At 52.6% G+C, this 26,196-nt stretch overlaps 2 protein-coding genes across 4 annotated transcripts in view; one reads left to right on the forward strand and one right to left on the reverse strand.

Annotated features, from left to right (window-relative positions):
* Positions 1 to 14: 14 nt before the first annotated feature.
* Positions 15 to 18,642, forward strand: LOC148839024 (structural maintenance of chromosomes protein 1A). Its single transcript, XM_088934365.1, has 25 exons — positions 15 to 416; positions 2,694 to 2,882; positions 3,414 to 3,526; positions 3,893 to 4,096; positions 4,844 to 5,082; positions 5,501 to 5,759; positions 6,070 to 6,210; positions 7,120 to 7,202; positions 7,966 to 8,173; positions 9,413 to 9,598; positions 10,158 to 10,337; positions 10,902 to 11,048; positions 11,809 to 11,946; positions 12,106 to 12,222; positions 12,323 to 12,429; positions 12,739 to 12,880; positions 13,071 to 13,216; positions 14,238 to 14,391; positions 14,601 to 14,714; positions 14,822 to 14,978; positions 15,240 to 15,394; positions 15,933 to 16,084; positions 16,616 to 16,685; positions 16,836 to 16,946; positions 17,185 to 18,642. The coding sequence occupies exons 1-25, from the start codon at positions 308 to 310 to the stop codon at positions 17,263 to 17,265; spliced, it is 3,702 nt and encodes a 1,233-aa protein (XP_088790491.1). The 5' UTR covers positions 15 to 307; the 3' UTR covers positions 17,266 to 18,642.
* A 745-nt stretch (positions 18,643 to 19,387) lies between these two features.
* Positions 19,388 to 26,196, reverse strand: part of l1cama (L1 cell adhesion molecule, paralog a) — a 69,410-nt gene continuing 62,601 nt past the window's right edge. For all 3 annotated transcript variants that reach the window (XM_088937268.1, XM_088937277.1, XM_088937258.1), the window contains 4 exons: positions 25,660 to 25,809; positions 24,703 to 24,834; positions 24,331 to 24,403; positions 19,388 to 23,365 (listed from right to left, as the gene is read on the reverse strand). In XM_088937268.1, the coding sequence (XP_088793394.1) occupies positions 23,125 to 23,365; positions 24,331 to 24,403; positions 24,703 to 24,834; positions 25,660 to 25,809 (596 nt within the window). In that variant the 3' untranslated portion in view covers positions 19,388 to 23,124. The remainder of the gene's footprint in view (positions 23,366 to 24,330; positions 24,404 to 24,702; positions 24,835 to 25,659; positions 25,810 to 26,196) is intronic.

Raw genomic sequence — 26,196 nt, forward strand, 5'->3', positions numbered from 1 at the left:
GCCCGCGTGAGCTCGCGAGACCAGGGGTGGCGCTGCTGTTTGTTTTTACTCCGGTTGCGCGCGCGCTCCGGCAGTATTGTTTTCATTTAGGTTTTTGAAATATAATTTAATGAAAAAAAAACATTTTAGTGATAGATATATAAAATCTAAAGAAGGAGATATCGTATCTCCCAAGAAATAAAGCTATTGGTTGCGCAGGAGAGAAGCTGGGGGGCGGTTAACGCTGTATGTGAGAGTACATTTTACAGATAAACATTTGAACCAGGAATACGGACGTTGAAATTCGTTTGCACAAACGTTTTTAAAAATGGGGTATTTAAAACTGATAGAGATCGAAAACTTCAAGTCTTACAAAGGACGCCAGATCATCGGGCCCTTCCACAAGTTCACAGCCATCATCGGCCCCAATGGATCGGGTAAGGGCGCACAGTCGGCGGCGTTCAGGCGGGGCTTGGCCGTCTCGGGGCGGCCGGAGAGCGGACCCAGCCGCTACTCGAGGCCGGGGGTGGAGTAGGCCTCCGTTTCTGCATGGCGGGTTTATGAAGGGACGAATTCCTGCACGGTTTCTGGTTGTATTGCATATGAAGTCCGGTTTCATTTCTGAAGCCGGGCAGTTCTGCAGACGCCCGAGTGTGAATCGCCTATTTGTGCGTGCTGCGAGCGGTATGTCTGGCACAAGCCGACCCTGGGACGCGCAGGGATTTCCAGAGGGGCTGTCAGTGCGGGGCTTCGTTCGGGCTGCGGGGGCTGAGTCGCCGCTCGTCGGCGGCAGGAGAGGCGCTATCTGCGCTCTTGCCGGGCCGGGGGTGAGCCGCCGAGTAACCGGGCTTGTCCGGTAGATCCTCTCGCTCTGCAGACCTGCCCGTCCTGTACCCCCGCGTCATCTGGCTGTGTGAGCGCACACGTGTGTGTGTGTGTCCGTCCGTCTCGGCAGGACGCAGTCCTCGGCACTCTTCATAACGCAACGACGTAACTCCCTTTTAAAAATGCAGCTTCTCTGTAGGGGTGCAAGAACCCGTTTTAACAGGCTCGTTCAGTGTTTTTGAGTGAACGCCGTCTCATTTTCACAGTTACTGGAATTATTGAAAATGGGAGCCGTGGTTCTTGCATAAAGTATGTACCTCTAATCACCTGAGTGTTGTCGGTGTGTCTCTTTCGACAAAGAAAGATGCACAAGGCGTGTTTGCTTTTTCTGCCTCTTTGTTCAGCTGTAATTCACCCGGTGGAGGTGCAGTGTTTCACGTTGGGAAAATTAAGGATTACCTAGCAAGTGCATTCAATACACGAGATTCTAGCGACTAGAAGGCAGACGTACTCGCAGAGACGGGCGTGCAGTCCCCTGCCTGTATGATTCGATATCCCTTTCGCTGTGCAGTGTGAACCACACGGTTAACAAGCTGTCGCATATAAATCGCTTTCACCAGCCTGTGAGGCAAAGTCGCCACCATTGCGCTCACGGTAGGCAGGACCGAGCCCGTGCCCGAGCAGGCGGGCTCATCGAGAGTCCCCACGAGAGAAAAGAGGAGAGACTGCGGGGACGATACAGATAGAGGCTCCCAGTGGGGTGCTGGATATGGCAGACAGCAGCTGCACCCAGGATGACAGCGACCTGGTATGGCCAACTGAGAGCAGTGGGCTCTCTTCCACCTGCTTTCCCGGCCCTTCCCCCACCCGGTGGGCTCTCCACACTGGTAGCTCTGCTCCGGCAGCTATAGCCGGAGATTCGAGGCCGTGTTGGCTATCTGTAAAGCTGTCTGTCGGAGACTTTTTCCAGAAGGTGCATTGCGTGCCCAGTCTGTTTGAGGGGATAGATAGATAAGACTTTATTGATCCCGTAGGGAAATTGATGTGTTACAGCAGTCCAGCCCAAGACAAGCAAAAACAGACATCAGGATAGACAAAGTTATACAAAATAAATATAATATAAAATAAATAAATATATAGGTGTGTGCAAAAAATGCTAATCATAGTCACTGTAAAAACAATAAAATATGTGCAAAATGTGCATAGGTTTATACAGACTGATTTATATCAATCCCATTGGGGGGGGGGGGGAGGACTCAAATGCTCTAAGCTTCTCCACATCTGAGATCCGTGAGGCTTGAGGTTCACTAACTGGGGCTACGGCTGCATTAGACTGCAGTGGAACATGGGAACGGTGACCAATAGGAGGAGGCCATTTGGACCAGCTGTGGCTGCTTGGTAGTTCATTGCCAATTGATCTCTTCCAGCTGTTCCGTGAAAGAAGCCAGAGTATCAGCTTTAACAACATGGCTGGGCAGCTTGTTCCCTACTCCCACAGCCCTTTGTGTCAAGGAATGTTTCCTATTATCTGCCCGAAATAGATGCCCTTTATAAGCTCACTTGGCACCCGAGTGTTAAGTTGCTTCTCTGTTTAACGTCAACTTGTTCCTAATCCCAGCTCTCAGGAAAATGTGCCATTGAGTTGCTCATCACAGAGTGGAAGTTGATACGATGGGTGTGCAGGCTTCCTTCTGCTCCTCTCTGTCTGTGTGCAGTTGCACTGTCCAGCCCGATGTGCAGTAATTCAGTGGCCCCGATAAGGCTGGCGGTTGTAGTTTCCTGCTCTGGATTGAGCCAGGGTGAAGTGCCCAGTCTTTACAATGGGACAGGCAGAGTGGCGTGTTGACCCCTGACCCCTGCGCTTCCTTCCCGTGTGCCCCCCCCTGCAGGGAAGTCGAACCTGATGGACGCCATCAGCTTCGTGCTGGCGGAGAAGACCAGCAACCTGCGCGTGAAGACGCTGAAGGACCTGATCCACGGCGCGCCCGTGGGCAAGCCGGCCGCCAACCGCGCCTACGTCAGCATGGTGTACTGCGAGGACAGCGGCGAGGAGAGGAGCTTCACCAGAGTCATCATCGGTACGGTCTTGTCTTTAAAAGGAGGCGCCACCGTTGCGTCACGCTGTCGCATCTGGGGGCGCGGGGGGAGAGGAGCTACAGCAGGGTCATCATCGGCACGGTGCCCGGTGCTCTGCCTGAGAGTGCCCGCACTGCGTTATAGCTTGCAGTCATGGCGCCTTGAAGTAGCTGGTGATCTGTCACACGCACATTCGCAGCAAGAAGCAAATAGAAGTCGGTAGATAATCTAAACGAAAATTGGGAAAGTTGCCTGAGTATTCAGACTCGGCGCTGTGGCGCACCTGGATGACCTAAATGAGCCACACAGTGGAGTGGCCTCTGTGTGTGCGATAGTAGTGTTCACAGGATTTCACGGTGCGCTCCTCTGCTGATTGGTACGGGCGTGTTCGGGGAAAAGCAGCGCTCTTCCAGCTGCTGGCCTGAGCGCGGGCAGGGCGGTTTCGGAAGCGAGGAGGGGCTTCGGGCTGCACGCGGCTCCTCCTCACCACCCCTGTGCCTCTCCCCCTCCCCCTCCCCCTCCCCGCTCCGCAGGCTCCTCCTCAGAGTACCGCATCAACAGCAAGGTGGTGGGCCTGTCGGAGTACAGCGAGGAGCTGGAGAAGCTGGGCATTCTCATCAAGGCCAGGAACTTCCTCGTCTTCCAGGTACCCTTGACGGCGTTGCCTGTCCTGCCGGCCTCCGAATCTAGTGCTCCAGATCGACTGCCCCCCAAGACCAGAGCCTGGGGGGCCTGATGCAGTTGTTGGGTACCAGGCAGGTCATTCAGGGGACCCAAGGACACCCCACCTTGCTCCTTTTCTGGTCATGGTGCGGGAGGGTGCCATATGTCGATTGCTGGGTGGAGTTGCACTCGTGTTGAAAGCATCAGCTGTTGGTTCTCGGTTTCTTCTTGTTGTAAAAAAAGAAGGCACCACTGTTGCTTCAGTCGCAGTCCGGGGATTGTGAATATCGGATTCTGAGCGGTGTTCAAGGGACCAGGCGTGAACCCCCCCCCCTCCTTCCTTGCACAGGGCGCGGTGGAGTCCATCGCCATGAAGAACCCGAAGGAGCGCACGGCCCTGTTCGAGGAGATCTCGCGCTCGGGCGAGCTGGCGCAGGAGTACGACAAGAGGAAGAAGGAGATGGTGAAGGCCGAGGAGGACACGCAGTTCAACTACCACCGCAAGAAGAACATCGCCGCCGAGCGCAAGGAGGCCAAGCAGGAGAAGGAGGAGGTTGGAGTGCCGGGCACTGCGTTATACTCCGGGGATCCCATACGGATCCCTATACAAGAGGGGGTTCAGCTCTGGGACTCGGAAATGCAGGCTAAACTCTCACAGAAGTATTGTGGGACATGTATTATTCTCCTTAACACAGTAAAAGTACATCATGAAGGAAAGTAATTCTTAGGGAATATATACATGCAATATAAGAAAAAGAAATAATGTACAGACTAATCTTACTGTTTTTGAGCTCTGCTTTGTGGCACTATACTATATATACTATACAGTCTTCTAATGTACAGCTTTATTAATTATCCATCCTCTCTCCTTCCTTTTCTCTCTATCTCTGTTAATGTCTCTCATTTCTGTCCCCCTTTCTGTCCACACTCTGTTTATATCGCTCCCTCTACCCATCTCTCTGTCTGATCCCACTCCATCTCTGTCCTTCTCTCTTTCTCTGTGTTTGTCTGTCTCTCCTGTCTGTTTCTTCTTCTCTTCACACTCTCTCCCTCTCTCTCTCTCACTACCTCTACATATCCCTCTGCCTGATCCTCCTGTCTCTCTTCTTCTCACTCTGTTCATCTGTCTCCCATGTCTTTTCCTTCTTCTCTTCTCTCTCTTTCTCTCTCACTGCCTCTACCTATCCCTCTGCCTGACCCCCCTCTGTCTCTGTCCTTCTCTCTTTCTCTTGCTCATCATCTTCTCTCCTGTCTGTTCCTCCTGCTCTTCACTCTTTCTGTCCCTGCCCCCTGCCCCCAGGCGGAGCGGTACCAGCGGCTGAAGGACGAGGTTGTGCGGGCCCACGTGCAGCTGCAGCTGTTCAAGCTGTACCACAACGAGGCGGAGATCGACAAGCTGAACCGCGAGCTGGCGCAGCGCAACCGCGAGATCGACAAGGACCGCAAGAGGATGGACAAAGTGGAGGACGAGCTGAAGGAGAAGAAGAAGGAGCTGGGCAGGATGATGAGGGAGCAGCAGACCGTGGAGAAGGAGATCAAGTGAGAGAGATGCACAGCCTGTAAAGCCTGTTTTTTCCAGGTCCCGGAGAGCCCCAGTCCAGATACTCTTACAGGTCACCTGTTGCTGACGGTCATCAGTCACCTGAAGGGTGTTCAAACAGATGACCAAAGCAAGCAGTCTGTTCCACTAAGGCAAATAATGTAGGAGAACCAAGTACTCCTTAGTCATAGTAATAGTACTTAGATTATAGTCCAAAAGATCCTAAACTTCGTCATGTAACATATCGGTCAATTGGTCACAATGGAATCATTCCATATCCAGGAATTGGTGACATAGAAAACCTGCTTCATCGGGGGTCTCTGGCATTAGGATTGGGTTTCCCTGCAGCAGAGCAGTAACGGTTTCCTTGGCTCCTGCTCGTGCCCCGACACCACTTTCCGATCTCCTTTCTCCCAGGGAGAAGGATGCGGAGCTGAACCAGAAGAGGCCGCAGTACATCAAGGCCAAGGAGAACACGGCCCACAAGATCAAGAAGCTGGAGGCTGCGCGCAAGTCTCTGCAGAACGCCCAGAAGCAGTACAAGAAGCGCAAGGCCGACATGGAGGAGCTGGACCGCGAGATGGCTGCCGTGGAGTTGGCGAAGCAGGAGTTCGAGGAGAGGATGGAGGAGGAGGCCCAGAGCCAGGGCCAGGACCTCACTCTGGAGGAGAATCAGGTATTGGGGGAGAGAGGGTGAGAGAGACAGGAGCTCATCCCAGACAACAGACAGCTACTGAGAGAGAGAGACAGGAGCTCACCCTGGGGAAGAGACAGGTACTATGCTAACCTACAGCCAGTGCCAACGTCATCTTTGAGGCAAGGCGGAGGGATAAAGAGGATGTAAGATGTAAGAAGAGATCAGGCACAAGACTGCAGTCAGAAGATGAGTCAGATGTTAATGGGGGACTAAGCAGCTGTGCAGTGTTTGCATGTAGCAGGGTAGCTATTGTTCAGCGTCTTTCTCCATCTCCCTCACTCCCTCGCAGGTGAAACAGTACCACCGTCTGAAGGAGGAGGCCAGTAAGCGGGCTGCCACACTGGCGCAGGAGCTGGAGAAATTCAACCGAGACCAGAAGGCCGACCAGGACCGGCTGGACTTGGAGGAGCGAAAGAAAGTGGAGACTGAGGTGAGAGAGAGGCATTGGGGGATTGGGGGGGAGTTGGAGGGGGCGGGAGGGACTGAGGGGCGAGGGGAGTTGGAGGGGGCTGGAGGGAGTTGGAGGGGGCGGGAGGGACTGAGGGGCGGGAGGGAGTTGGAGGGGGCGGGAGGGACTGAGGGGCAGGAGGGAGTTGGAGAGGGTGGGAGGGACTGAGGGGCGGGAGCGAGTTGGAGAGGGCGGGAGGGACTGAGGGGCGGGAAGGAGTTGGAGAGGGCGGGAGGGACTGAGGGGCGGGAAGGAGTTGGAGAGGGCGGGAGGGACTGAGGGGCGGGGGGAGTTGGAGAGGGTGGGAGGGACTGAGGGGCGGGGGGAGTTGGAGGGGGCGGGAGGGAGTTGGAGAGGGCGGGAGGGACTGAGGGGGCGGGAGGGAGTTGGAGAGGGCGGGAGGGACTGAGGGGCGGGAGCGAGTTGGAGGGGGCGGGAGGGAGTTGGAGAGGGCGGGAGGGACTGAGGGGCGGGAGCGAGTTGGAGGGGGCGGGAGGGAGTTGGAGAGGGCGGGAGGGACTGAGGGGCGGGAGCGAGTTGGAGGGGGCGGGAGGGAGTTGGAGAGGGCGGGAGGGACTGAGGGGCGGGAGCGAGTTGGAGGGGGCGGGAGGGAGTTGGAGAGGGTGGGAGGGACTGAGGGGCGGGAGGGAGTTGGAGGGGGTGGGAGGGACTGAGGGGGCGGGAGGGAGTTGGAGAGGGCGGGAGGGACTGAGGGGGCGGGAGGGAGTTGGAGAGGGTGGGAGGGACTGAGGGGCGGGGGGAGTTGGAGGGGGCGGGAGGGAGTTGGAGAGGGTGGGAGGGACTGAGGGGCGGGAGGGAGTTGGAGGGGGTGGGAGGGACTGAGGGGCGGCGATCAATGGAAGGAGAGCAAGCTTTCTTTTTCTGTTTCAGGCCAAGATCAAACAGAAGATCCGGGAGATTGAGGAGAACCAGAAGCGCATTGAGAAGCTGGAGGACTACATCACCACCAGTCGGTACGGTCATGTCGCAGCCCTGCCACACGGGGGCACTGTCTGCCCCACCGGGCTGCAGAATCCTTCCGCCCACACACGGCGTGTGCCGATGGGGGGGGGGGGAAATTAAAACTATTTTGATTAATGTCATAAGAAATATTGAAAAATTCATTACAAACACTACTTGTCTCTTGCCCTAGTCTGGTGGGTCCTTTCTTTTGATACAATTCCATGTTTCTGACACTGGTCAGTGTTAGGTGTCCATTGCCGGTGAACCCTAATAAACTGTGCTTGGATGCAGGCAATCATGCAAAAGGGCACAATGAGGAGTCTGTCTCCTGTAGTAATTGGTCCACAAGCTAATTAATATTTAATATTCGTACCCACTTCTCACTGCAAGAGCTGCTCTGTTCCTCCGTGTTAAGCTGTACTGTTGCATCAACGGTAACAAGTAGTTTCCTAATGTCAGGTTGTATGTAGCACCGCCTAGTGGAAAGCCTGATCTACTGTCCCCACACTCATACAGCTGTCACACTGTAGGAGTCTCGGTGTCGCGTTAGTGCACCATTCCAAGTTTTTAGTGAATTTTCCATCTAAAGAACGAATGGGGTTTAAGCTCTGCTGTGGGATGGACTGGATGGTAGCTGTTGTCCGTCCTACAAGTCCGGAGTTTGTATTGTTAGCCTCCAGGCTCCATGTCAGGCGGTCTTTCTTGCCGGAGTTCAGCTTTCCTGGACGTGCGGGGCTTCCGCCATGTCGAACCCCTGCTTCCCTCTGCCTGCAGGCAGTCCCTGGATGAGCAGAAGCGGCTGGAGGAGGAGCTGACGGAGGAGGTGGAGCAGGCCAAGCGCCGCATCGACGAGATCAACACCGAGCTGAACCAGGTGATGGAGCAGCTAGGCGACGCCAGGATCGACCGGCAGGAGAACAGCCGGCAGCAGCGCAAGGCGGAGATCATGGAGAGCATCAAGAGGCTCTACCCCGGCTCTGTGGTGAGAACAGAGAGGCTGTCTGCACTGGGGGGGCCAGATTTCTCCAGGGGAGGAGGAGGAGCCTGTCTGATGAGAGGGGGCGGGATTGCCTGCTTGTTGAGAGAGAGGGGGAGGAGCCTGCCTAATGAGATGGGGGGGTGATTGCCTGCTTGTTGAGAGAGAGGGGGAGGAGCCTGCCTAATGAGATGGGGGGGGTTGCCTGCTTGTTGAGAGAGAGGGGAGGAGCCTCCCTGTGGTGGGGGGAGGAGCCTGCTTGTTGAGGGGGGGGGGAGCCTGCCTGATGGGGGGGGGGTTGCCTGCTTGTTGAGGGGGGGGGTGCCTCCCTGTGGAGGGGGGAGGAGCCTGCATGATTAGAGAGAGAGGGGGAGGAGCCTGCCTGATGGGGGTGGGGGGACTGAGTGGGAGGAGGGGTTTTTAGCGAGATCAATCCCTGTGGATTTTTTTTTTCAAATGAGAATTCATGTATTTTGCGATACATCTGTAGACAATATTAATAGTGGTGTAAAATATAGTGCTATGGTTGTGACACAAGTAGACAAAAGTAGATCGCTACTTATGACTTTAAGAATCCAACAGAATTCTTATGACTATAGACATTGCTCCTGCTTGTGTCCAGGCAAGATAAGTTTTCAGCCTCCTAAAATGGTTTGTGAATTTTAAAACACTGCACATTTATGATGTGTTGAGTTCCTATCTGCTTTTATCTTTCTTATGACCCCAGCATTGTATCTTAACCACAGGAATGGTCTTAAGGAAATACATTTTTTAACTGTAAGATGGAACATTTTCCCTCTATAGCATTGTCCTCCCATACTGCCAGAATTCCCTTTATGTGCAGTTGTCCTCATAGTAAGCATTCTGCCCCGTTTTGAGATAGTTTGGTCAATCCGTTAAAGGTGTTTAACCTCTTTGCAGAGCTCACAGATGCCTGTGTCTGTACAGGATTGCAGCAGGGTGACAGCACCATCAGGTTAAACTTGCAGCGCACTGAAGAACATTTTTTTTTTTATCCTTTCACAAACTATTGTACATGCAAGTGATCTCCAGTATCCTCTAAATCCAGTCGTTGAATTAGTTTTCACAGCAGTGATGCTGCTTTTTTTAAGAAACTAAAAACGCCACGTCACGAGTTCTGACTGTCCTCTGCACCTCATAGTTCTGCCGATGTTTCAAGCGCGAACAGAACGAGCCGGGTAGCGTTGCGTGGTTTAAGTGCGTCTCCCGATCCCTGTCTCTCAGTACGGCCGGCTGATTGACCTCTGCCAGCCGACCCAGAAGAAGTACCAGATCGCCGTCACCAAGGTCCTGGGGAAGAACATGGACGCCATCATCGTGGACTCGGAGAAGACGGGCCGCGACTGCATCCAGTACATCAAGGAGCAGCGAGGAGAGCCCGAGACCTTCCTGCCCCTGGATTACCTGGAGGTACCCGTGACGCTGTGCTGTCTGTGTGTCTGGTATTTCTTTGCAAGTTAGAGTCCCCAGTTATTTTTGCCATACCCACCTGAATTCGATCCGTCAGTTACGTGTTTTTTTCACGTTGGCTCTCGGCTGTGACCCCCGTGACCTCGCACAGGGGAGGGGGTGTGGGCAGACCCCTCTGACACGCTCTCCTTCCAGCCTCTCTCTGCTCTGATTGGAGAGGCGTGTCCCTCTCCCACAGAAGCCCACAAGCACACTGGAGACCCCCAGGGGGTTGCTGTGTTGCTGAGAGAGCCCTGCCTGACTGATCTCCCCCCCCCCCCCCCCCACACCCCCACCCTGTGACTGGCTGCCAGTGTCTGGAGAGTCCTGGCCACAGCCAGCTGGTGACACGATCCTGTGACCTGTGATCATGGAGCTCAGCCTGGTGCTTTGGCTGCTCAGGAGCCCTAGTGTGTAATGTGTTGTTTGCACAGTCATTTCACGCTGGTGAAAGTTAACACTTAATTCCCCTCCCCCCCCGTTTCTCACGCTCTCATTCGCCTTTCACTCCGCGCCCCAGGTCAAGCCCACGGACGAGAAGCTGCGTGAGCTGCGCGGGGCGAAGCTGGTGATCGATGTCATCCGCTACGAGCCGCCGCACATCAAGAAGGCGCTGCAGTACGCCTGCGGCAACGCGCTGGTCTGCGACAACGTGGAAGACGCCCGCCGCATCGCCTTCGGGGGCCCACACCGGCACAAGGTGATGCAGAACACAGCCCCGGTGTTGGGGACAGAGGCTGACGCACAACACGCACCGATACACAACTGCACAAACTGCGATCCTGCCCCACTGATCACAACGCACACTGATATACTGCCAATTGTTTCTTTAAACAAAACAGGTATTGGCTTCAGCAACATGTCTGGGTTGCTTGTTCCACACACCAGCAGACCTCTGGGTATAGAAGTATCTCCTGGTCTCGGTTTAAATACACTTTCCCTTGTGACTTCTGGTGCATGTTTCACTTTTCATTCTGAAGGCTGCGGGGTTGACTTTGTCGAAGCCTTTGCAGATTTTGAATTCCTGAATTGGTTCTCCAAGTAGTCTACTCTATTCAAGATAGATTCAAGCTCCTTCCCCCTGTCCGTGAAGGACACTGAAACAGGCGCACGCACTGACACTAGCACAGTGTTGGATGGAGACAGAGTGCTGTGTTTGTATAGAGCAGTGTTTAAACCTCCTCTCTGTCTCTGTCAGTGCTGTGGCAGTGTCCAGCAGCGTGCAGTGCCTTGCTGACCCCAGCTGTTTCTCGCTCTCTCTCAGACGGTGGCTCTGGACGGGACCCTGTTCCAGAAGTCTGGTGTGATCTCGGGTGGCGCCAGCGATCTGAAGGCGAAGGCCCGTCGCTGGGACGAGAAGGCCGTTGACAAGCTCAAGGACAAGAAGGAGAAACTCACAGAGGAGCTCAAGGTGAAACACTCGGAGCGTGGTAGGAACAAGCAGACACAGACGGGAGAGATGAACGTAACACTGAAAAACAGAAGAGGATCAAATCTGCATAGTGCTTATTAGTGTACTGTACTGGGACTGTAACAGGACTGTTCTACTGTACTGGGACTGTAGCCCCTATTGTAACAGGACTGTTCTACTGTACTGGGACTGTAGCTCCTATTGTAACAGGACTGCTCTACTGTACTGGGACTGTAGCCCCTATTGTAACAGGACTGTTCTACTGTACTGGGACTGTAGCCCCTATTGTAACGGGACTGTTCTGTTGTACTGGGACTGTAACGGGACTGTTCTACCGTACTGGGACTGTAGCCCCTACTGTAACGGGACTGCTCTACTGTACTGGGACTGTAGCCCCTATTGTAACAGGGCTGTTCTACTGTACTGGGACTGTAGCCCCTATTGTAACAGGGCCGTTCTACTGTACTGGGACTGTAGCTCCTATTGTAACAGGGCCGTTCTACTGTACTGGGACTGTAGCCCCTACTGTAACGGGACTGTTCTACTGTACTGGGACTGTAGCTCCTATTGTAACAGGACTGTTCTACTGTACTGGGACTGTAGCCTCTACTGTAACAGGACTGTTCTACTGTACTGGGACTGTAGCCCCTATTGTAACGGGACTGTTCTACTGTACTGGGACCGTAGCCTCCAGCTCTAATTCGGTATTGCCTGTATTAATGCGTTATTGTACTGATTGGGGCTGACTCTTGTATTGCAGGAGCAAATGAAAGCAAAGCGAAAGGAAGCGGAGTTGCGGCAGGTCCAGTCCCAGGCCCACGGGCTGCAGATGAGACTGAAGTATTCCCAGAGCGACCTGGAGCAGACCAAGACCCGGCACCTCTCTCTCAACATGCAGGTCTCTGCCGCTCTCTGCTTGTGCTGTCGTGACGTTCTCTCTCCCTCTTCTAATACCGTCCCTTTTCCTTGCTCTCCCCTGTCTTCTCCGGCTTCTGCTCGTCCTTTTCCTTTGTGCGTCTTTCTCACTCTCGCCCTCTGTCCCTCCCCGCGTCTGCAGGAGAAGTCGAAGCTGGAGAGCGAGCTGGCGAACTTCGGGCCCCGGATCAATGACATCAAGAGGATTATCCAGTCGCGGGAGAGGGAGATGAAGGAGCTGCGAGACCGCATGAACCTGGTACAGAGCGTGCGCCGCCCCGTCTCCGCCCGCAGGCCCCGCTGCACGGCCCCGCGCTGACTCTGGTGTGTGCTCTCGCGCCCTGTGTGTTGTGCGCTAGGTGGAGGACGAGGTGTTCGTGGAGTTCTGCGAAGAGATCGGCGTGAGGAACATCCGCGAGTTCGAGGAGGAGAAGGTCAAGAGGCAGAACGAGATCGCCAAGAAGCGGTCAGTCTTGCGCGCGCGCGACGCGCCCGCCTGCGTCGGCTCTCCTGTCTGAGCATGGGAGTTTAACTGGGATCTGTTTTCCTGTCTGTAAAAGAGATGGCTCTTGTGTATGTTAGTTTGCATGTTAAAAAATCCTGTTGGCCTCTCTCCTTCTTCCTTCCTCTGGTTAACACGGAGTTAATACCCCCTGACCCCTGACCTCCCCTGTCTTCCATTTCCCCTCTCACTCTTCCTGCCCCCCATTCACGGCTCTCTCCTCCGGGTTCATTAGCTCATGTGTTAACGGCCCCCATCCTCCTCGTCCCCCAGGCTGGAGTTTGAGACCCAGAAGACCCGGCTGGGCATCCAGCTGGACTACGAGCGGAACCAGCTGAAGGAGGACCAGGAGAAAGTGCAGATGTGGGAGCAGACGGTGCGCAAGGACGAGAGCGAGATCGAGAGGCTCAAGAAGGTACGGTAGTGAGCGCCCGACCTTCTCGACCACCTCAGGCGCTGCGGCGTTCGTCCGGACACCGAGAGACTGCGGCTCTGCGTCGTGCTGAGACTTGAGCTCTGCAGTTTACCAGGGGGACCGACGAAATGTAATGCGTGTTCTCTCCCTCTTTCTCTTTTCCTCTGCTTCTCTCCCTGTGTCTCGGCAGGAGGAGCAGAGGCACATGAAGATCATCGATGAGACCATGGCCCAGCTGCAGGACCTGAAGAACCAGCACCTGACCAAGAAGTCTGAGGTCAACGACAAGAACCACGAGATGGAGGAGATCCGCAAGAAGTTGGGGGGAGCCAACAAGTATGGAACTCCTTCTCCTGCACTGGCTCACACAGGCCCTCACACTGCACTGCACAGCACAGATACTGCACTGGCTCACACAGGCCCTCACTATACTGACCCACTGAGATACTGCACTGGCTCACACAGGCCCTCACACTGCACTCACCCACTGAGATACTGCACTGGCTCACACAGGCCCTCACACTGCACTGCACAGATACTGCACTGGCTCACACAGGCCCTCACACAGGCCCTCACACAGGCCCTCACACAGGCCCTCACACAGGCCCTCACCCACTGAGATACTGCCCTCACACAGGCCCTCACCCACTGAGAGACTGCACTGGCTCACACAGGCCCTCACCCACTGAGATACTGCACTGGCTCACACAGGCCCTCACTATACTGACCCACTGAGATACTGCACTGGCTCACACAGGCCCTCACACTGCACTCACCCACTGAGATACTGCCCTCACACTGCACTCACCTACTGAGATACTGTACTGGCTCACACAGGCCCTCACACTGCACTCACCCACTGAGATACTGCACTGGCTCACACAGGCCCTCACACTGCACTCACCCACTGAGATACTGCACTGGCTCACACAGGCCCTCACACTGCACTCACCCACTGAGATACTGCCCTCACACTGCACTCACCCACTGAGATACTGCACTGGCTCACACAGGCCCTCACACTGCACTCACCCACTGAGATACTGCACTCGCCTATAATAATAATCATTTATTCTTTATATTGGTTTCAGCTCTTGAAACAACAGAGATTGTCATAGCTGATTATCAAATGTTATTTTTATAACATTTTTTGGATGAATTATTATTCATCCAAGACTGATGTGTAGCATCACTGTGGTATGCTGTACTTGTTATACTGTGTGTTGTCGTCTGTTACACAGTATCTCCTCTCTTTGCTTGCACTGTGCAGTGTCCTTGCTGCATAATGTAGTGAGTGTTGTGGGTTTGTGTAGGTGGTGTGTGGTGCAGTGTTATATTTCCAGGCTGTGTGCCTCAGGGAGATGACCCAGCTGCAGAAGGAGGTGACGGCCATCGAGACCAAGCTGGAGCAGAAGCGCAGCGACAGACACAACCTGCTGCAGGCCTGCAAGATGCAAGACATCAGACTGCCCCTTAAGTCTGGCACCATGGAGGACATCAGCCAGGAGGAGGTACACCGCTGTACACTCTTCACTCAGTTCAGCTACCCAGCTTTACCCAATGACCAGCTGTGGAAATATAAATTCATAACAGCACTGTGTGTAATAACTACCCTTCCCTCTTTCTGTTTCCTCATTTTCTCCTACTCTCCCATCTTCCCCCTTTCCCCATCTTCCTCCACTTCCTGTCTGCCCCCCATCCCCATCTCTCCCCCTCTCAGGGGGGCTCCCAGGCGGAGGAGTCAGTGAGCAGCAGTCAGAAGACGTCCAGCAGCCTGCTGGCCAAGGAGGCTCTGATCGAGATCGACTACAGCGCTCTGGCCGAAGACCTGAAGGTACGCGCCGCCCCGTCCACGTGTCCCCGTCCATCTCTGTCCGCTCAGCCCGCCGGCTGTCGGCCAGCGCGGGCTGCTTGGCGTTGACCCCCCAGTCTCTTTGCCAGGACGCCCAGTCGGAGGATGAGATCAAGGCAGAGATGAACAACCTGCAGCAGCGCCTGAACGAGCAGCAGAGCATCCTGCAGCGCATCAGCGCCCCCAACATGAAGGCCATGGAGAAGCTGGAGAGTGTCCGCGACAAGTTCCAGGAGACCAGCGACGGTGAGGCGGGGGAGAGGGCGGAGTGGGAGAGACCCGGAGATGCGTGTTGGCACAAAGGGACAGGGGAAAGAGGCTCAGAGAAAGGGCACCAGAGAGGAAGAGCGACAGCGAGGGAGTGGGGGAGTCTGGGGGAGGACCGAGCCCAATCGGGGCGAGAGTAGAGTTGATGGGGTTGGGGGTGGTTTGGGTCAGAGGCTGTTTTGGGCACGTGCGTGATCCCTTCTCACACATCCTCCTCTCTCTCTCTCTCCCCCTCCCCAGAGTTTGAGGCAGCCCGTAAGCGAGCGAAGAAGGCCAAGCAGGCTTTTGAGCAGATCAAGAAGGAGCGCTTCGACCGTTTCAACGCCTGCTTCGAGTCAGTGGCCACCAACATCGACGAGATCTACAAGGCCCTGTCCAGGAACAGCAGCGCTCAGGCACGCGCTCCCCAAGTGACACCCACATCGCCATAGTGCCACGCACTGGAGCTCAGGCACACGTTGGCTGACACTCAGTCCCACAGGGACATGTACACAGCGACACGCACCTGTATTCCTGCTCGGGCACATATTGACTCACACTTCCATAGTGACATGAGCACACTAGCACACCCTGCCCATAGTGTTGCTCGCACAAACTTGCATTCCTGCTCAGGCACACACTACACAGAAACGTGCACCCTTGTACACCTGCTTCTCATTCTGTTTTCATTTACTCTTCTGTCACCCTCATGCAATGAGGTTCCAAAAGAAGAACTGATGGTTGCAGTCCTGTCACTTTCAGGTGTAATAGTAGATGTCCTCCCCACGTTCCCTGGTGTTTTTTTATAGTTTATTTCCACATTGATAGCAATAGAAACACACACACTAATACCCATATCGAGTACATACAGGTATACACAATTCTACACACACCACATGATTCTATACACTGGCTCTTTCTGTTTCTGATCCTTTATCTCTCTTGTCCTCTCAGGCATTCCTGGGCCCAGAGAACCCAGAAGAGCCTTATCTGGACGGGATCAACTATAACTGTGTCGCTCCGGGGAAGAGGTTCCGGCCCATGGACAACCTGTCTGGCGGGGAGAAAACTGTAGCTGCCCTGGCACTGTTGTTTGCCATACACAGGTGAGGGAGGGAGGGAGGGAGGAAGACTGAGGAAGAGTCAGAAGGAGAGGTGGTGGGGAGGGTGAGAGATACTGGGAATAAGGGTGCACAGATGGGGCGTTAATGGACTCTAACTGTATTAAGACCAATGGGTTAATGCACAACACAAGGAGGGTCAAAACACTGCCGTACAATGCACTGAGACAGCTTAAGGCACAGCACTGAGACGGTTTAATACACTGCACTGAAACGGACAGGTTAATGCGCAACATTGAGACGGTTTAATGCACTGCTGTAAACCAACTGCACTGAGACAGACGAGTTATCATATGTGCAGTTGTCCCTCACACTGAGACCAAGAGGGTAGTTATCTGTCTTGGCTTTGAATGGACTGTGAAAGGACTATATAAGTGTGAGGATTATTATTATTATTTCGGCTTCATCCTCGAATTTGAGAAGGGCTGGGCGATGGGGAAAGGAGGAGATATAGGCCCTGAGTAGACAAGTGAGGAGCCCTGCTCTGTGGTGACTGTCTTCCTGTTTCTCTCGTAGCTACAAGCCGGCTCCCTTCTTCGTGCTGGATGAGATCGACGCCGCTCTGGACAACACCAACATCGGGAAGGTGGGGTGCCATCGAGTAGACTGTGCATGTCACCGCGTCTCCAGGGAATTTGGGCTTGAATGGCAATCTGTGGAGTGGGTCTGTCGAAGTGTGTTGTTGTGTGTCAGTGGCAGTGTGGTGCTTTGTTGTAATGTCGGTGGTGTCCTGCAGGTGGCGAACTACATTAAGGACCAATCGGTGGTGAACTTCCAGGCCATTGTCATCTCCCTGAAGGAGGAGTTCTACACCAAGGCCGACTCGCTCATCGGCGTATACCCTGAGGTCAGCATCCCCCTCAACACACAGCACGAAGCAAGGGAGAGGGAGTGGAGTCCCTGTGCTCAGGCCAGCAGGAGATTGAAAAGCTACTGATAGGAGCACATTGTCTGAAAATCCATTTTAAGCTGCACGTGTTGGTGAATAACATAGTCTGAAAGGAGGGTGCCATTGTGCTTTGCTGTGACTGTGTGCTACGCATCAATTCATCTCCTTCCCTTTGTTTCCTCTCTCCCTCCTGCAGCAAGGAGACTGCGTCATCAGCAAAGTGCTCACCTTCGACCTGTCCCAGTACCCCGACGCCAACCCTGCCCCCAACGAGTAGGGCTGCACCAGAGGCGGTTCGGAGGAAGGCAGTGACCCCGCGGGCACGTTCCTCCAGCTGCGCCTGCTGGCCCTCCGCTCGGGCTGCCTGCGGGACCGACCACAGTCCAGTCTGGGGGGGCGGGGGGGGGGGTCACTCACTTTTTATTTCAGTTCAGAAAGGTGTGTCTGTTCACGGGGGAGCCCCTCTCTGCGGAGTGTCTCAGAGAGAGCTGCACTGCGCAGGTTCCCGGACAGACTCCAGGCGCAGCAGCGCCGTTTCCTTTCTGAGTTCTGCATTTTGACTTTTTTTTCTAATTTATCCTCTTTTACATCTTTAGCCTACAGCTGTCACCTAAAAGGGTGTTTTTAAGTTTTTCGGCTTGCAAGGCTGCCTTTCCTAATCATCAGTCCATGGTTTGGTTAGGGTGTCTTTTTTATTTCTGTGTTTTTCAGTTCCGGTTAATGACGGCGAACAGGATTTAACCATGTGGTTGGTTTTACCTGTTAATTCCTGTTTCATTTAGAAGAGAATCTTTTAAAAACTTTGCTGGCGATCTTAGTTTCACACCAGTTTTGGGTCTGTAGTAGAAGTACAGTTTTACAGGAGTTAACATAATCATGTTCAAATAAGGTGATGCAGCCAGTGCGAGTTGTAGGCCGTCGCTGTGTCTTGGAGTCACTTGTTTACTGGGTGTTTGTTGCTGGTGGTGCTGGACATCAGTGGGAATGGGTGCCGAGTTTTTTAGAATCTGTGTTGTCTAGTGTTTGCAGGCAGTTTTGTAGCCTATTTAATGCAATTTAAGCAGCAAGCACTAAACGGCAGCAGCCCAGTCCTCTTTGGATTTGAGAGGGTGTGACGCCAGCAGCCTCCTGTCGATGGAGGTGTGACGCCAGCAGCCTCCTGTCGATGGAGGTGTGACGCCAGCAGCCTCCTGTCGATGGAGGTGTGACGCCAGCAGCCTTGCTCACAGCTGTTACGCTCGTTGCTAACAGAGTGAACACGGTGTAAACCTGCCTGTAGCTCGGTATCCACAAGCTCAGATCATGTTGAGAGCCTGATGCGCGTCTTTTTTCATGTTTTTAATGTTTAACCCAGTGAATCTCATGGCATTTTGTTACAATTGTGTTATCCCTCTTGTACTCAAGTAGGAAACCTATTTTTTTCCTCTGTCAGGGACAGACCATTGTGTCAAAGGATTATAAAGATGTATGGAAAAAAAAAATCAAATCTCTATAAAATGGTTTAAAAAAAAAGAAACCTGAAGGTGACCAAGCCCTGTAGATTCATTCTGCTGTATCCGGACAGTTTGCAGCACTAGAGGGAGTCTGGCACCTGGAAAGTTGTAGTTTAATGTTTGTAAAATTATGATTAAAATAAAAATCTTTTTGTAGGAGAGTCTTTGTTGTTCAAGGACTTTTCCGTATTGTGCATAAGGTATCTATTCCCTCCCCTGCACCTTTGATACAAGCTCACTCCCTTTTTTTTAAACCCATGTGTGGTCTGCAGATTGAATAAATAATGCTCATAATGAACATCATAAATCAATCAGTGGTTTTTAGTGTGTGTTGGCCTTCTATGCCACAGTCCAAAGGGCTATAATCTTTAATTAGACTTGAATGGATACAGATGAACTGAGAGTTTTGTAAACTTACTGTGCCGGTCCACCAGTTGACTAATATTAATGTTCATCAGTCTTTAGGTAGAGACGTGTCTCCTGTACTTGGTTTTAAATGCACATCCATGCACGTCTTTACCGGTGGTTTGTAGGAACAAGCCACTCGGCTGCTTAATTGAACCGATGCCCCAATTTCCCTTCAAGAAACAACAAAATGACACCTTTGGAATAGGTAGCAGCTACCCTGTAGGTGAGAAGAGCCAAAAGTCCACCTCATGTTTTTTTTTAAGATCATAAGCTTTAACGTGCCTCTTCCATTGCAGTTTACCCAGGTATGATGAGCAGATTGTGTGTTGCAATCAGCAGTCTGGTTGTACACGTGCGTGCATGCGTGCAGTGGGAGCCTGTAACTGGGAAGAGTGGGTCTGGCTCAATGGTCCTGACTGCCGCAGAGACTCGGACAGGAAAAGGCAGACGTGGACAGACAGCCTGTCTTCTTTCACAAGAAATCAGCGAGGCTCGCAGTTGTCGCTTAATCATTATTTATTCATTTGTTAGCGCGGCAAACGCAGTAAGCACGAACAATGTCAATGGACCCTCCATCTCCCTTGAGAAAGACGCTGCAGATGCCTTCGTCATCAGTCCTATTCATATTTGCTGATATTTTGTTTTTTTTTTGCATTTGTTATTTATATATAAAAAGGAAAGGGAGAGAATTACATAACATACCAAACAAGAATATTTATACACTGATAATGCAGTTGTCAGGAATATTGTAGCATCAGTTCTTTTTTAAATTCTTTTTTTGCTCTCATTTGTAATAGTTTCTAACGAGTCATATTTTTTTACTTTTTTTTTGCAAGTTGTCTATCACTAAAGTAACTATGGAGACTATTTTTTTTCCTAAATGCTAAAAACAGCCAAATTACAAACAACATACAAAATGAAAAAGGGAAAAAAACCAGCCAAATAAAAAAATAAACACTTCCAAAATATTTTTTTAAAATAAAACAAATTCAACATTTGCAGAAAACAGCTAAAAAAAAATGACATTATTCCACAATCTCTTGGGATTATATTTACATTCACGAAGGAGCTCTTCCCCCAACCCCAACTCTTCCTGTTCCCCAAGCCCAGCCATGCTCAGCGCCTCACTGCCTGGGCACATATCGGACTTCGGACACGGGCTCCAAAGTGCAAGTCGATCTTGGTTCCCAGTTTCCCAAAGCTATTTTGCGCTGTTCCCACTCTCGTGAACTGTTTGCACCTTGGTTTTTTTTTTTTTACATGCTCGTTCAATCGGAAAGCACTATTTATTTTTTTTTTAGCGTTACAGTGGGGATACAGTTTGCTAACCCACCTTCTGGGATAGCTCCCAGCAGGGCTGGCTCCCAGCCTCGCGCGCCTTCTCTTGGTGCGAGAGTAGTATATGCAGCTGGAAGCTGAGCATGCTGGGATACCGCAGGAAATGGTGTTGACCACAGTGTTCCCAGACTGTTCGGCTGCCCCCCCCGAGAGACTGCAGCACCAGAGGTTTGAGGACAGCAGCCCAGAGAGCACCCCCCGCTGCTCCTGAACTGAGCCTCGCTGAGGGACTAGCACTTTGGTGGGACCTGTGGGTACAGGAACCTTTTTAAGGCAGGTTGAGTTTTATACCTTAAGGTGCCCTGGTGCAGAGTCATGGCTGGGTTGTGGGCATCTTACCTCTGGAATCAGACGATCGCTACAGCTGGTCAGTCAGCCTGACACTGTGCAGGCAGGGTGGGGCACCAGCTCTCACGAGGAGAACAAGTCAAGAACTTGGACACGGGGGGGGAAATTGCACAAGAAAGGAAATGATCCCACCTGCTTTCAAACCTATTTTTGAAAATAGATACAAGTGATTGCTGTATCTATACAGCTCCTGCCTGTAAACCACGGACAGGCTGGTGTGTGTTTCACACCCCTTCCCTGCCAAATGCCTGCTGGGAATCCTGCCCCCACTGGCTCTGGCCCTCATCTGGGAAGGCAGACGCCCACAACCACAACTCGTGACCCCCCCCCCCCCCCGACTGAGACAGCACAGCTTTAGCCTGCTCCACCCCTGTGTACCTGGAGAGCAGCTCTTGGGTTGAACCAGGAAAAAAATTAATATAGTCCCATGATGCACTGCGATAAATCGGTCTGTGCAGCGGGGCTAACCCTTCTGAGCACCAGGGGGCGCTAGGCCTTCCTCCACCCCAACGGACCAGCCTGGGAACCTTAACAATCAACCACCCACCCCACCCCCCCAGAGACACCATTTCTGTAAAGCCCTGGCGTCAAAAACGTGAACCTGGTATAGCTGGGGCTGACACAATTGTTCAGCACAGCAACATTGCTACACAAAGCCTCAGACACACACAGTATAGGATCTGGCAACAGATTAAATAATGGTAATAGATATATATATATATCTCTCGTGTATTGGTACATACGGTGAGCAGGATATGCATTATAAATACACCATTCAAATTTAAAAAAAAAAAATACAAAAGTACAAAGATATGAGATTATGGGCCGAGGTCGAAGTGCACAGAGCGGTTGACATGAAGGAAAATAACAGAAACGGTTTTAAAAAAAAAATTAAGGCATTTTGACACTGGAACCAGGAAACAAGGCTGGCGATGAAGAAAGTGAGAGGGTAGGCGTGTAGGGAAGAGACGACTTGCACAGACTAGAGCAGTCCGGACAAGACGCACGAAAGCACAATCCCTCCCTAAGACTCCTCCACAGGCGCATCACCAGCGCGGAAAGAGACCGAGTCCAAAAAGTAAGAAAAAAACATAACAACAACAACGCGTACTCCCTACACCAGGGTTTGGAATGCACCAAGGCTCTGCCTGTGAATGAATGGTAAAACTGGTTTACCATGTTTTACTGCCCTTACTACTGCTAAAACCTATTCGTGATTCATTACCCTTAGTACTGTGGTATAACTGGTATACCACACTTTACTGCTCTTATTACGATGGTAAACATTTCGGTTTCCCATCCTTTACTGCACTTATTATTGTGGTAAAATTGATTTACCATGCTTTACTGCTCCTTATTCTGTGGTAAAGTGAGTTTACTATGCTTTACCTCTCTTATTACGGTGGTAAAGTGAGTTTACCGTGCTTCACTGCCCCCATTGAAGTGGTAAAATGAGTTTACCGTGCTTCACTGCCTTATGCCAGGATTCTGTACACAACTCTCTTTTTGAAACACATTTCTGTCACCACGTCTGCCCTGTTGACCTGTTACCTCTCTCTCTCTCTCTCCCCCTGCGTCTCCTGTCTGTATTTACCAGTCAGGGATTCTCTCCCCTCTCCCTGCGTCTCCTGTCCTACTGTGTATATCCCGAGTAGGGAATTCTTGGTAAACTGCTCTCTCTCTCTCTCACTGTATCATCTTGCTGTAACCTCTCGTGTTGTGTGCTCAAAACTAGGGAGTTACCATAACTTAGAGGCAAGGGGGGCAGGCACACAGCACATTTGAAAAAGGCCCAAGCAGTGAGATCTGTAAACAATAATGGAGTTTCATTAATCTGATGAGATGCAGCAGGTTGATCTGTCTGTCTGGATGCTGAGTGTCTGTCAGTCTGGACAGGAGTCTCAGTCTGTGTATTGGCCTACAGACTGCAGTCTTGCTTTTGTGAGGAGCAAGGTGTCCGTGTTTTAGAATGTCTTACATCTCCATCTTTCAACCTCGTTTTTTTAATATCGATTTCCCTGTGTCTCCATCAGTCTACATCCCTTTTCCAGCACCAGTCAGATAGTCGGTGTGTCTGTGTCTGACCAGCACCAGTCAGATAGTCAGTGTGTCTGCAGTCCTGTCCTGCAGTGGTCAGATAGTCGGTGTGTCTGTGTGTCTGACCAGCACCAGTCAGATAGTTGGAATGTCTGTGTGTCTGACCAGCACTGGTCAGATAGTACGTGTGTCCGTGCTCCTGTCCTGCAGATGTCAAATAGTCAGTGTGTCTGACCAGCACCAGTCAGATAGTCAGTGTGTCTGTGCTCCTGTCCTGCACCGGTCAGATAGTCGATAATGTGTCTGCACGCCTGTAGAGCGCCAGTCAGATAGTTGGTATGTCTGCACACCTGTCCAGCAGTGGTCAGATAGTCAGTATACCTGGGTATCTGACCAGTGCTGTTCAGATAGTCAGTGTGTCTGTTAGATCAGACAGTAATTCCTGTGTCTGCCTGTCCGTTGGTCAGCGTCTCGGTCTGTCGGCCTGTCCTTCAGTCAAGGGCATCTGTCCCTCACTCCAGGGGTACCCCTACATGGTTGGGGTTGACAGGAGACGTGGCCCCCGAGCTGTCGTGGCCCCCAGGCCCCTGGCCTTCCCTCCGGCCGCTGTACTGCCCGATGAAGGAGCCGTCCTCGTTGAACTGCGCGTCGACACTGTCGCCGTAGTCCGCCAGGCTGTAGTCACTCCCTGGGGGCTTCACGTCACCGTTCAGAGAGGGCTGGCTGGCGGAGGACTGCTTCTCTTCATTGTCACTGAGAGAGGGAGGGGCAGAGGAGGAGGCTTAATACACACACTGCACTGAGACAGAGGGGTTAATACACACACTGCTGTACACACACACTGCACTGAGACAGAGGGGTTAATACACACACTGCTGTACACACACACTGCACTGAGACAGAGGGGTTAATACACACACTGAACTGAGACAGAGGGGTTAATACACACACTGCACTGAGACAGAGGGGTTAATACACACACTGCTGTATACACACACTGCACTGAGACAGAGGGGTTAATACACACACTGCTGTACACACACGCTGCACTGAGACAGAGGGGTTAATACACACACTGCTGTACACACACACTGCACTGAGACAGAGGGGTTAATATACACACTGTTGTACACACACACTGCACTGAGACAGAGGGGTTAATACACACACTGCTGAGCACTAACACACCACACACAATCACCCCTTGTAAAAGTCATAGCTGACATGCTGACAGGCAGGCAACACATTGCATACCTCTCCAGGGATCTGCCACCCAGAGGAACAGCGTTGTGAACAAGAGAGCAAGAGCCAGTGAACAAGGGTGCGAGGGAGAAAGCGATGTTAGTAAAACAAGAGCATTAAAACAGACATGAACTGATGCTATGATGTTAGAAAAAGCAGTATTTAAAAAAAATACCCTTAGCCATCAACTTCTAGAGCCCCATTCTGTGTCATGAGCAGCAGCTGTGACAGTAGACTCACTAGGGTGGCTGCTGAAAACTCTCATGGGTGGAAACTGAGGACCCTACTGCCTGCACATGCTCAGTGCGCACGCAGCTGGAGCCTGGCTCAGCCAATCACAGTGCTCAGCCAAGCTCATGGGTGGGGACTGAGGACCCCACTGCCTGCACATGCTCAGTACAAAGGCAGCTGGAACCTGGTTAGGCCAACTACAGGCCTGTAAGCACAGAGCTCAGTGGTGTAATAGCCAGTCTCACCTGTACTCCCCAAACGTCTCATCCTTCATGGGTCGAGCCTCCGAGTCCACATGGGCCTCTTCCTTGTCCTTCACTGCAGACAGAGAACAGACAAGGTCAGTGTCTGTAGAGTCAGTGCTGTGTGGTGGTATCAGTGTTGTGTCTGTGTCATATCTATCTTTGTCGGTGTCAACGTGTGGCTGTGTCACTATGTGCCAGTACTGTGCCAGTGTCATGTAGGTGTGTCAGTAACCTGTGGCTGTATCAGTGCTGTGACAGTACCTTGAGTCTGTATCATGCCGTATGGCTCCGTCAGTGCTGTGACAGTACCTTGAGTCTGTATCATGCCGTGTGGCTCTATCAGGTCTGTGTCAATGTCATGTGGCTGTGTACCTGAGTACTTGCCCCCTTTGCTCCTCTTAATGAAACAGAGGATCAGCAGAACCAGCAGAAGCAGCACAATGGCGCTAATGAGCCCAATGAACCAGCCCTGAGTCGCAAAGCCCCCACGTTCCTCCAGGGGCCCTGAGGGAGAGGAGGGGAAGGAGAGGGAGGGAGAAAGAGTCAGTCTCTTAACATCATGGAGTCTCAACACTATTAGAGAGAGGAACGGAGAAACTGGATATACAGGAAGACCACATTCTAGGCATCTTTAAATACAGCTGTAGCATGGGACCACTGTGTTCTGGCAGTACGGGTCTGGCCGGTCTGAGGCAGCAGGAAGTTACTGGGGGACTCAGACAGCGGAGTGTGGCCCTGCTCTTCTCCGTGCTTGACCTGGGCAGACTGTGGCTGCTCGCACAGCAACCCGAGGGGCTGCAAATCTGCTCTCTCAGCGCCCTGGCGGAGTGTGGGACACTGCCGCAGTGAGTCTGGAGTGCGCCGACACATCACCGCGATCCGGCATGGGCTGAGCACGGCTGTGAGGCTGTCCTGAAACTGCGCCCCCTTGTGACTCGCTTGCACCTTGCAGCGTCGTCGGCGAGAGCCGCAGCGCTACCCCCAGGTGGTGAAAACTGGCGAAGGGCTCCGACAGGCGTGTGTTTTGGAGGAAGGCACGCCCCCAGCCCTCGGTCCTCCTGCCCCCAGGCTGGCGGAGGAGGGGGGTGGACTGCGGAGCGTGGATCCTCCTGGCACAAGTGTGTGCTGACTGGGGCCCTCGCTGACGTCCCTACGAGCCTCCATGTGCCTCCATGTGCTCTGGCCGACCCTACTGCTGCGCTGCCCTGTGAGAATCCTGGTCCCGCTGGCCAGTGACACAGCACGGCCTGGTCCTCTCCTGTCATGATTTACTCATGCATCGATCCGGCTGACTCATTGATCGCCCGGCCGACCGGCCGAAAGTCTCACCAGGCCCCTCCGTCTGGATCTCTGTCTCCCAGAAGGTGTTGTTGCGGGAGATGAACTTCAGTCGGTACTGGGAGCCAGGGTGCAGCCCCTGCAGCTGGTAGAAGGCCTGGCTGGAGTTCACCTTCTCCGACACCTTCCATGGGTCCTGACCTGCACGACAATGACAGTTTGACATGCTGCTCCCACACGCCGCTCAGCTGCACAGGGCTTGCGCTAACTTACCCATCTGTTTAAAGTGTCCCAAACACAGTTCTCAGCCTTTGCATTTAAGAGCACAGCCATAAAGCATTAAGGCTTGAAAATCAAAGATTTTCACAAAGCGCAGTGAAGATTTAGCCCCCCTCCCACTCCACCCCGGCCCTTTTGCGAAGCCTGAATGCACAAACCGTTTACATTTTTAAACCAAGTTTAAAGTCACCAGTTATTTTTGTTACACCCAGTGGAATCGGAATCTCCACTTGGGCATTTTCCGCATGTCGGCTCTCACACATGACCCCCATGACCTTACGCAGGGGGCAACAAGGAAGTCAGACTAAC

Source organism: Atractosteus spatula, chromosome 2 (assembly GCF_055471065.1).
Source record: "Atractosteus spatula isolate fAtrSpa1 chromosome 2, fAtrSpa1.hap1, whole genome shotgun sequence".
NCBI lineage: Eukaryota > Metazoa > Chordata > Actinopteri > Semionotiformes > Lepisosteidae > Atractosteus > Atractosteus spatula.